The sequence below is a fragment of the Phocoena sinus genome, chromosome 12 (assembly GCF_008692025.1).
Source record: "Phocoena sinus isolate mPhoSin1 chromosome 12, mPhoSin1.pri, whole genome shotgun sequence".
NCBI classification, from domain to species: Eukaryota; Metazoa; Chordata; class Mammalia; order Artiodactyla; family Phocoenidae; genus Phocoena; species Phocoena sinus.
In genome coordinates, this window is record NC_045774.1 from 5,019,073 (window position 1) to 5,031,673 (window position 12,601).

Consider the following 12,601-nt stretch of genomic DNA (forward strand, 5'->3'; position numbering starts at 1 on the left):
GAGAGTACGTGGAACCCACAGACAACTCAAATAATGTGCTCCCACTAACACAGCTCACCCAACATAAGTATTAATTTGTACAGACTTCTGTACACCCACTACTTGCTTTCAATGAGAAACTGATCCAAAAAAAGAGAGAAAGCTTTCATCACCCTACTTACTGATGACGCACCTACATTCCTACCCTATAATAGGTAATAATACTTCTGAAAAAACAGGCCACTAATTGAGTTTGCTCCCCTCACAACATTCCCTTCACAAAAAATAAACAGGGAACAGATTTTCCCATTTAAGGATTGGAGCAATGTCTATGTTTGTCTATTATTCTATAGTAAATGATTTGGAAATTATTACTTACTGCAGGTACCAGTAATTTCTTCACCTCCTCAACGGCTCTCTTCAGTTTGATCTCTGCTCTGTTTTGAGCATCTTCCACAGTGATCAGTACATGTAAATCTTCATTGAGATGCTCCCAATTAGGCTTGCCTCGATTTTGCTCCTCCTAAAAAATTTACAAAGCATACTATTACAAATTTTTCTTTTCAAAGAGAGAGCACATCTTTCATGATAATAACCTGTTGCAATTACTAAACTATGCTCGCATTGTTTTGCTATGACATTATAAACCTTTTAAATTCTTCTCTTGGCAAAAAGCCTGAGTGTGAGACTACTGGGTATTGATAGCTAATTCAACAAATATTTGTTGAGCACCTACTATGTACCAAAAGCATGGAGCCAGATACTAAGAGTATAAGAGTGAACAAGGCAATCACAACCCCTGCAGTGCTCTTATGTACCAAGAAACTTATGTATAGTGTCATCCTCAGGTTATCATGAAAAGCGTGTTATCATTCCTATATTTTACTTATGAGTAAATACAAGGTCACCGAGGCTAATTTAAGCAAGGCACCTGTCAAGGTCAACTGACGAACACCTTGCCAATTCAGGAACTGAACCAATATTTTCATTCTAAAATTCATCAATTTTTCCATATCGTTACAACTACTTTTAATAACATTGGCTGAATTCAAGATTAGGAAAAGTATTTTGCCAACAGACACTACTGTGTAAGACAAATGCCATTTGTTTTAAGCATTTCAAGTAGTAATTATAGAACCATTTCATTATAAAAATAATCACAACAAGGAATAAATGTGAGAATAGTCTTAACTGTATTTCTAACAGACCTTACTTTGAAAACAGTGAACTGTACAGTTACTCTTTAACCATACCATCTTAAATACTAGTTTTAGTAGAGAACATCTACGTTTCATTTCCTTGGTATCTTCAAATGACTTAGTGAGCCCCAGGCTGAAAACACTGCCAAGCTATAGGGAGGTTTAGAAGTAGAGTTGGCCATACTTCCCTTTCACCTAAGATATAATAACTTCAGAACCATTTCTTGCTTTAAGCTTTAGAGATAATATACAAATATATTTATAAATATTTCATAAATATGAATTCTTTAAAAATTAAAAACAATAAAAATTTATAAATAAATATAAGAATGGTATAAATAAATGCATATGGTTCAGTGCCAGGTACCATACATAAACAATACCTGTTGCTGAACTTTCATCTTTAAAGATTACTGTTTACTGAATGGTGAGATTCCAATCAAAGAAAATAAAACTGGTATAAAAAAACAGCTTTCTACTACAACTCATATGTTTGCAGATGCCATGCTAGGAAAAAAATCTATGGAACTCAGCCAATAGGGATAGAAATAAGTTCTTAAAGTATACGCTTCTGCCTCTATTTTCTGTTAATATCATCAGTATGAAAATGCACCCAAATGTTGTGAGGGGAAACGAGAAACAAAACAAAGCACACCAACCTATGGTAGGCCATCTGTGTGTTCCCAAGGAGTAAACTCAGAGATACCACAGTATGCTCACAGGGGTACCACGGGGGTACTTGAAACTTCAAGGGAAACAACAATAGTTGATGCCTGTCAGATACCATGCAAACTTCTAGCTCAAAATACTGGACTTTATCAATATTAGATCACGCTATATTCCTTGTGATGATGTCTTATCTTTCTGATGCTAGGTTTTCAGTGGTTGCTGTAATAAAAAGCCAAGTTCATGCAAAAATCAATGTGGAACAGAAAAACAGGGTGGTAGTGTCCAATCTGATTCCCAGGTTTGAGAATGTGAACAGTGCCCAAGGGAAAACAAATCCCATTAATAAATAATGTGGCTATTTATAAATAAAATAAAATTTTTTTCAGTTTAAGTTGTTTTGATAAACTAAGTTGTTTGGAAGTAACTATTTAATAATAAGAAGAAAAACTACGAAGTATTTCTTTTCACCTAGGGGACACCATGAAAAACTGACAGACCTGAGGATTCAATGAGTCAAGAAACTGGGAACGTCAGTCAGGGTTATCTGTGTGCCAAATATAAAATGTGTAGATGTACCTCTACTGTGGCAATAAAAACCAATTTTAAAATCCAGAGTTTAATTTTTATGTTGAAAACTGTTGACGATATTTTCTCACTAAAATTTGTATTTTATCAATTTTTTATAGATAAATTTTATAAAGTTCCTTGTGTGTGTGCGCGTGTGTGTGTATGTTTATATTTTAATGAACCTATAAGTGTCTCTACATCTGTACAAATAAGGGACATCTGCTTCAGGCCAAGATAAAGTAACACGAACAAGACTCTCTTACCTGAAACAACAAAAAAAAAACCAGGCAAAACAAAAGAAACATCAGTCCTCAAGTCTCTGGACCTCAGGCAATAGGACAGTGAGGCTGAGAGATGGGAAATCAATGAAGTAAGTAAGACCCATTACTGTCCCAGCTCCCTGGCCTGGGAATCTCTAGGCTGCAGGCCTGGGAACGGTGCCAGGCTGCCTCTCTGAGTTGAGACGACTAAGCTTAGCGTCTTGGGAGACCAAAGCAGCTAGAGCTCACCAAAAAGAATACTGGAAAGAGCTGCACAGAAAGAGAACTCTGGAGATCTGCACAAAGTTGACACAAGTATTCAACTGAACACTGATCAGCGCCTATGTGGGAAGAAATACCAGAGGCCAGAGAAACAACTAGCCAAAGGATTCAAGGTAAAAGTGCCAGGTTCTCACACAGAGCCAGACGGGAAAGACTTCATGATACACAGACACTGGGTAAAGTGCACAGAGGTCTTGCCTCAGTAGTGGAAAATAATTAGTCAGTAGTCCAAACACTGTTCCAAATACTGCCTAAATAAATCTTAAAAGCAAGATCTAAAAGGATCAAACTGTTTCCAATTTAACTGCGTCCCAGAACAAAGCCCAAGAATAACTACAGGAATATGTCCCCCCAACAAGGTAAAATTCACACTATCTGGCATCTAATCAGAAATTAACAGGCAGGGACTTCCCTGGCGGTCCAGTGGTTAAGACTTTGCCTTCCAATGCCCAGGGTGCAGGTTCAATCCCTGGTTGGGTAGCTAAGCTCCCACATGCCTAGGGGCCAAAATACCAAAACATAAAACAGAAACAATATTGTATCAAATTCAATAAGACTTTAAAAATGGTCCTCATCAAAAAAAAAAAAAAAAACTTAAAAAAAAATTAACAGGCAAAGGAGGAGAAAAATGAAACACATATAAGAAAAATCAATCAATCGAAATCAACCTAAAACTGACACAGATGTTATAATTAGTAGACAAAGACACTAAAAAGCATGTTTGTGGTATTATTAATGCACACAGATACTAATACAAGGACAACTGAGGAACATTTATAATCCAAAATATTTTAGAAAGGCCTAAGGGTGAAAATTAAAATCCTAAGCGACTTGCCACAGAAATTTTTATACATGGGGAAGACAAAAGTCAGAGGATTTAAAAAGGAACGGATATTATTTGCATGACAGGAACAAAGAATAAAGCTGCAGTATAATTTGAATTGTGCTTTATCGGAGGAATAAATTTTTGAGTTGTACAACACCTTGGTAAATGATACTCTTAATAAATTCATCAACTTAGGTGCCTGTTAAAAATACAAAAATAGAAGAAAATTATACCTACCCTAATGTTTGCTTCAAAACAAGTCTTGCTTATGGTTTCGAAAACACTTATAGACAAAAAAGGTGAAACTAATGTAGTATCTAGTATCTAGTATAACTAATATCTAATGTAGTATCTAGTATAGCTACTACTAATGTAGTATCTAGTATAACTAATAATGTATCTAATGTAATTTTCACTCCTTCCTAAGATTCTTCTAAAACACTGTACAGTTTAAAACGCACAAAATCATAAGGAAGAAGAAAATGGGAAAGGAAACAATTTGGAAAACTAGAAAGCAGATGGCTAAGTGGTCAGGGACTTAGCTAACCCAGGCAAGAAGAAACCAACTTATACTTAGAGCCTCCATAAAGGCTTAGGAAATTGGCAGCAGTAAAAGTCGGGGGTAAGGGTGGGGCTAAGACTGGAAAACTGAAGGAACAGCTGAATCTCCGCATCCCCTATCCTTAAACTAAAGCTGGCTATCTAGCACTCCCTAATTTCTAGCAAAAGACTAGAAATGTATTCCTAAAGAGTTCCACTTTCTAGAACTGGGGTTTGATGGGCAGCTGACAGGATCATTTACACAGTGAAGGCTGAGGTATCCAGTCTTTTCTCCCACTCCACACCCAGAATGAGGACAGCCAGCCCACACACTGGGGGCAAGAAACTGGAAGACCTTTCTCTGGAAAGTCTGGCCAACACAACAACAGGAAACCACCTGAAGAAAGCAATCACTGGGCAGTGAGAAGAAAAACTCAAAAAGACTCAGAGAGTTAAGAGAAGATACTGCATCCCTGAAACAAGTAAAAAATGCTATGAAAAGAATTCAAAACATAAAAAGGAACTCTTGAAACTTAAATATGATAGTAAAAATAAAAAACGTTGATAGAGGGGTTTGAAGATAAAAACTGAATTCTCCCTCCACATAGCAGCAAAGACAGAGATGGAAAACAGCAGAGAAAGAGTTAAAAAATTAGAGAACTAGTCCAAGAGGTCCAAAAACTGAATTACTGATGTCTCACCAAGAAAAAGGAAGCAGACAGGAGAAAAATCATCAACGTATTACATACTTTTAAAACAAAACTGAATGATAAGAGCTTCCAAATGGAAAGGGCCCCATGAGTTCTCACAAAATGAAAGAGTGAGATAGTAGCAAGGTAAGCACAAAATGCAGCAACAGAGAATAAATACCTAAAGAATCTCTTCAAGAGTAAGAAGTGACTGTGGGTGGTGCTGGCTGTTAGCAGAGGATGTTTTCTACATCAGGCTCTACAGAATTACATATTTTTAATTTATGAGCATATTAAACTTCATTTTAAAAAAGGTTTTAAGATCATTCCACTCAAGCCACTTTTATACAACTGTGGACCATTCTAACTCAGGAAGAGTTAATGCCTTTAACAGTGAGTTTGAGCCTAGGAATTATTCACTACAAATATAAGTTCTCCCTGTATTTTCTTTCTGTTTCTCAAACAGATAATAAAGGCAACCTGGAATTGGCAAACACTACAGAAGTCAATAAAACATATCCATAAAGGTTCTCTTTCAGCTATAAACAAACAAGAGATAGAGTAAGATTATATATAGGGTGTCTACTTCTATATCCCAGAATACCTGCAGTAAGAATCTACTCCTCAAATTTCTCACTTTAATAAATAATTTGGGACAAAGAAAAGGATGAAATGAAGCAGAGAGGACTGACGGCAAAATGGAGATACACCAAATATGGTCTTGGAGATACACCACCAAATATGGTCTTGGAGATACACCAAATATGGTCTATCTCCTAGAAACTGTGGTTGAGGCATTCATTTATTTTTACTGTCATATTTCAAATAGTATTTCAGGAATAAACAGCTGAGAAACTGATGTGGAAAAAACAGCTCATTACAAATTATTTTAATTTCTGTTTTAGTCACCAAAAGCATTTTATATAATGTGCCACCAAATCTTCAGCAATAAATAATAATATGGGTTTTTTGTATCCACTTATTCGCAAATTTACATTTCCAGCACAGTCCTTATTTCTAGACCTCCAAATTCAACTGCCAACTTGACATGTGTGTGTCACTGTCTCCAAAGCACTCTCAACTCACCATGTTCAGCTCATTACCTCCCTTCTGCAAACTAGTCCCCAGTTATGTCTCAGCTATTATTGACCCTGAATGAGTTTTCTGAGTCAGTGTGAAGTTTTAATACTTGAGGACAAAGACCAATTGGTTTTGAAGAAAGTCTGAAATGCAGTTATCAGCTTTCTTTTGCCTTGACAAAGAGGCTGCTGTACATTCACCCATTCATTTCAATCCACACTAACTTCGGGTGCCATTTCTCGCTTACATTCACTCCACGCTGTCAATAAATTGGCCTATTCACAAACATGGATCCTGATACCCACAACTTCATGCAATTTATCACTTACGTCCAGAATGCTTCCTTTAATATTTACTTTTATTTATCCTTTGCTCTAAGTGTGTCATACTATAACTGATAGCTATCTGTGCATTGTCTTTAGCTATTAGATTTACTGAATTGAACGACTGTGCTTTTATTATTGGGGAGCATCACTGAAATCAAACACCAAACTGTTTCCCCACAGTGCTCTCCTGTATTCATTATTACTGTGTCTCCCTATATAAGCCTCCAGTCTCCCTTGATCATTTATCTTTGTTTCTGGGCCTGCTTCTTTTTGACCTCCTATTTAAGTTGCCAGTTACATCTGAAAATCCTTACCCCTTATCTTTTATTCTTGTTCTCTTACTTTTCTTCTAGTCAACTCACTCAGACTCTCTAGCATAATGCTCATGAGCGCTGATTTTCATATCCCACAAGACAGTGCTGTTCCTTTATTCTATCAGCTCAATATTACCTTGTTTCAATATATCAGAACAACGGAGTAAATAAGGGTCAGCCTTTTTAAAACTGCAAGACTAAAGTTGTATCTTAATATAACAAATGATATAATATAGCAAAATGATAGCAAAGACAAGTTATTCATAAATAATTCCTGTGTTTAAAAAAAGTTCAAAACTGATGACCTTGGTGTTTTTTTTATTTAAGGGAGTCTGAAATGACAAGACAGCATTCAAGGAAATGGAATGTATCTTTATTTATATAATAAGTTAAAGTTCAGTAGCATATAAAACAGCTCTATAATACCATTCATAACTGATTATGAAACAGATAGACACATTTACCAATAATACTTTATTATGGTCTATATTCTTGGCAAATGTACTATAGAGAAATAAATGTCAAGTAGCTCTTAGTCTCTCACGCGATGATAAAGAAATTCAGAAATGAAAATGATGCTGATACTACCCAAGCTTTCATTAAACACTTACTGTTTGTCGAGTACCACACTAAGCAATATAAACACATCACCTCACTCAGTCATCCTAAGAGCCATAAGACTGAGGTCCTATAATTCTCACTAACATGTTAATGAGGAGGTTAAGGCCCACAAGGTTTGCCCAAGTCATACAGATAGGAAGTGTTCTATCAGGGAGAACATTAGAGCGTGCAACTCTCAACAACCAATTCCTAAAACATGACATCACCTACATGAGAGCCCTAAAATTAAGTAAATTGCCTTAAAATAGCATCATAAATTAGTGAAAGAGCCAGAAACAGAACACTGAAGTCTTGACTCTCTAGAAGTTTTTCTACTTCACCATTTTACCTTTAAACATTTTTTTATGTGGAATTTTAAGCACATCTTATTCTCATAGAATTTTAGAGCTGGTAGGGAATTTGGATGCAGATAAAGAAACAGATTAATTATCTGGTAAATTTATTTAGTGTTTTTTTTCCCCTAATTCCATGTCATGTTCTCTTTCTCTGTCAATGAATTCCTGATAAAGTCACATGAAGAACAGTATCAAGAACTGGCAGAGAAGTACCTGGTAAAACAGATTTCTCACACCTACAAATACACTTTTTACCCTAAATGAGAGAAATGCCTATCAAATTTCAATGACACAAAAATGATAAACCTGTGGCCACTTAATACACAATTCCTCCACTCACTAAAATCTGCAATAGGGGAAAACGAAAATCTTGTCTTAATACACAATGCATACATCCATTTCAGGGGACTTCCCTGGTGGCACAGTGGTTAAGAATCAGCCTGCCAGTGCAGGGGACACAGGTTCGAGCCCTGGTCCAGGAAGATCCCACATGTCGCAGAGCAACTAAGCTCGTGCACCACAACTACTAAAGCCCACACACCTAGAGCCCGTGCTCTGCAATGAGAAGCCACCACAATGAGAAGCCCGTGCACAGCAACGAAGAGTAGCCCCCGCTCGCCGCAACTAGAGAAAGCCCGTGTGCAACGAAAACCCAATGCAGCCAAAAAAATAATAATAAACCTTAAAAAAAAAATCATCCATTTCATTTGCTGTATACAGCGATATACAAATGTTAAAAAAAATTCTCAAAATTTGAGAAACTACCTTTGTTTTTGATTAAAACCAAAACAACAAAAACCTCGATAAGTCACTGACCTCTGAAATTTAAAATTATGCTCTAATTACAATATCTGTTTGAACAACAAAGTAATTATAACATGAAGCATCAGAACACACTGATTGCCCCAACCCCTGCTGACAGACTCTTTTAATTATACATTTGTAGTCAGGCAAATAAGCACAAGACTTCTTCCCCTACTGTGCTCTTAATGTGAAAGTTCATACTCCAAAACCACCTAGAAAGGAATTCTAAAGTGTTACATATTTAAGCAAACCAAGGTTCCAATAACACACTTATGAATATATACATCTTAAGCCAAGTGATAAAGCCTAACATATAACTATCCCCAGTTGTACATACAATCTTAAATTAGTTTAAGAAACGTACATTGAGGAACATTTCTTAAAGGAGATTATACATAATTAAATTGCTCACTGACTCTAGTTATAAAGTTGACTTCAAAAAAAATTTCAACTTGAACTTGAGTCCCATCAACCATCATGTTTTCAGAGCAAGTTATTTTCTAATAATATATAAAAATTAGAACACTTTTACATTCAGTTTGTGGAAATCATCATCTAGGAATGTCTTTATAGGCAGCAAGCATTCAACAAATGCTTATTAGCACAATGAAATATTTGCTAAATTCAAAGAACTTTTAAAGTTTTATGTCAAATATTTTCCCAGTTAATAACAAAAGGACTATTCTCAATATTCTTCCTTCATAAGAAACACCTAACTCCTACAAATATTGAAAAACTGTCACATTAAGTCCTCATTCCAATTATCATATATTAATTCCACTAATTTAATTGTAATTACTGTATTTTGAAACTCAACTTATGTATCACCAGTTATGGCCAAACTATGGCCAAATAATATTGGTCTGTCCCAATCATGACCAAAATTAGCAAACTTTCACTGGAGCAGAGCCACTTACAGTACCCACGACCATTTGGGAAGCTAAATATGATCTTGATAATGCCATAGTTAAGGCTGAAAAGACTGAACTAAATATATGCAAACAGTTTCCCATAAAAGGACAAAAATGATCAAGTGATTTCTAATTGCATTTCCCAGCAAGTTCAAATATCAATGGCTGCCTAATGCTTAAATAGAAAAAGAGTGAACACTCTGTGACATAAATCACAGCAAGATCCTTTCTGACCCACCTCCTAGAGTAATGGAAATAAAAACAAAAATAAACAAATGGGACCTAATGAAACTTCAAAGCTTTTGCACAGCAAAGGAAACCATAAACAAGACCAAAAGACAACCCTCAGAATGGGAGAAAATATTTGCAAATGAGAAAGGATTAATCTCCAAAATTTACAAGCAGCTCATGCAGCTCAATAACAAAAAAAACAAACAACCCAATCCAAAAATGGGCAGAAGACCTAAATAGACATTTCTCCAAAGAAGATATACAGACTGCCAACAAACACATGAAAGAATGCTCAACATCATTAATCATTAGAGAAATGCAAATCAAAACTACAATGAGATATCATCTCACACCAGCCAGAATGGCCATCATCAAAAAATCTAGAAACAATAAATGCTGGAGAGGGTGTGGAGAAAAGGTAACACTCCTGCACTGCTGGTGGGAATGTGAATTGGTACAGCCACTATGGAGAACAGTATGGAGGTTCCTTAAAAAACTACAAAGAGAACTACCATATGACCCAGCAATCCCACTACTGGGCATATACCCTGAGAAAACCAAAATTCAAAAAGAGTCATGTACCAAAATGTTCACTGCAGCTCTATTTACAATAGCCCGGAGGTGGAAACAACCTAAGTGCCCATCATCGGATGAATGGATAAAGAAGATGTGGCACATATATACAATGGAATATTACTCAGCCATAAAAAGAAACGAAATTGAGCTATTTGTAATGAGGTGGATAGACCTAGAGTCTGTCATACAGAGTGAAGTAAGTCAGAAAGAAAAAGACAAATACCGTATGCTAACACACATATATATGGAATTTAAGAAAAAAAAAATGTCATGAAGAACCTAGGGGTAAGACAGGAATAAAGACACAGACCTACTGGAGAACGGACTTGAGGATATGGGGAGGGGGAAGGGTGAGCTGTGACAGGGCGAGAGAGAGTCATGGACATATATACACTACCAAACGTAAGGTAGATAGCTAGTGGGAAGCAGCCGCATGGCACAGGGATATCGGCTCAGTGCTTTGTGACAGCCTGGAGGGGTGGGATAGGGAGGGTGGGAGGGAGGGAGACGCAAGAGGGAACAGATATGGGAACATATGTATATGTACAACTGATTCACTTTGTTATAAAGCAGAAGCTAACACACCATTGTAAAGCAATTATACCACAATAAAGATGTTAACAAAAAAAAAAAGAAAGAAAAAGAGCGAGAGTAAGAAGAACTGGCATGAAATCCTCTGGCAACTCTGGGCTGCGTTTCTGTCGCTAACAATCACTCATATAAAAGCAGTTACTGTCCATGGAAGCATGAAATGCTTCCACATATAGCATTAATAGAATCATTTCACTATTCATATGTGAAACCTTGTACTGGATCTTATTCATTCCCCCATCTAGCAGACATAAAGATTATTAAAGGCATAGAAAAACAACCATTTGTTTTAAAATGTGATGTTTTAAAATATTAAATTGAAACATTTACTTGTTGACAGCACACTTAGGAAAGAAGATTAAAAATAAAAAGGACTACCATTTCTACTTGTACCCGTTTTCTTTCCCAAGTCATCAAAAATCCAATTTCAGAAATCACCTCAATGAAAATTTCTCCAGGTTCTCTCAGACAGGATGTTTCCTAGATTCCCATTCTATCATTTGTTCTTTTGACTTAAGTTCTTTTGACTTAAGTCTTATCCAAAAAGCTCCAAGAAGTCTGGAATCACTCACCTCCCCTCTCTTTGCACTGACCACAATAAGTGTCCCATAACTATTCAATATTTACTAGATAGAGTACAGCATGAGATACAAAAATGAAGCCACAGCTAATACTATTATTAACAAAAAATAACATATATAGGGCTTTGTACTCAGCATTTTATATCCATAAAGTTAATCCTTTTTAAAACTTAGAGGTAGATATTATTATAATACCTATTTCTCATTCAAAAATGACAAACTAATGGGCAGAAACCTGACTTACTCAATGTCACTCAGCTATACTGACTTCAGATTATACACTTCTGCCTTAAAGACTTTACAACTAACAGTATGTTAAGAAGACAAGAAAGGTTAAATATTTAAAAAACAAAAAACCCAAAAAGATTACAATTATTTCACTCAAAACCGTAACAAGAAACAAGATGAACATTTTGACAAATCTACCTACAGGGTAACTTGCTGCCTCGAGCAAAAATCATCACCAGGTCTAGGCATGGTAACTTTAAGGAGACAGTAAGTGAATGGCAGCGCGTAGTTCACTGTCACAAACTTTTTCCTGAGGGAATTTATTCAGAAAGTAAAATCTATAGATATCCAAAACAAAACAATTATTTGTTTTAGAATACCTTTTTTTAAAAATTTATTTTCTTATCTATTTATTTTTGGCTGTGTTGGGTCTTCGTTGCTGCACACGGGCTTTCTCTAGTTGCGGCGAGCGGGGGCTGCTCTTGGTTCCAATGCGCAGGCTTCTCATTACGGTGGCTTCTCTTGTTGCAGAGCACAGGCTCTAGGTGCACGGGCTTCTGTAGTTGTGGCTCGCGGGCTCTAGAGCGCAGGCTCAGTAGTTGTGGCTCGCGGGATCTAGAGCGCAGGCTCAGTAGCTGTGGCGCACAGGCTCCGCGGCATGTGGGATCTTCCCGGACCAGGGCTCAAACCTGTGTCCCTTGCATTGGCAGGCGGATTCTTAACAACTGCGCCACCCGGGAAGCCCTAGAATACCATTTTTAAATATGATTTTTAACATCCATTTGATGATAGTCTAAGGAATTTATGATATTACACTTACTAGCCACTTACTAGCTGTTTAATCTCAGGCAAAGTATCTGAACCTTGGTCTCCTCATCTGTAAAACAGAAGTAAGTTCTAAATGTGTTATGTTTGTATAGCACATAGAAGAGTAGCTACCATCTCATAATTGATATCAGCATGGTTTGAACAGGCTTCTATTTAAAATCAAA

General features: G+C 36.4%; 1 protein-coding gene across 8 annotated transcripts in view; it reads right to left on the reverse strand.

Annotated features, from left to right (window-relative positions):
* QKI (QKI, KH domain containing RNA binding) overlaps nucleotides 1-12,601 on the reverse strand; it is a 143,452-nt gene that overhangs the window by 40,951 nt on the left and 89,900 nt on the right. For all 8 annotated transcript variants that reach the window (XR_004352438.1, XM_032650584.1, XM_032650589.1 and 5 more), the window contains exon 4: nucleotides 359-502. Coding sequence is in view for 7 of the 8 variants with exons in the window: in XM_032650584.1 (XP_032506475.1) it covers nucleotides 359-502 (144 nt within the window). In the remaining variant the exon portion in view is untranslated. The remainder of the gene's footprint in view (nucleotides 1-358; nucleotides 503-12,601) is intronic.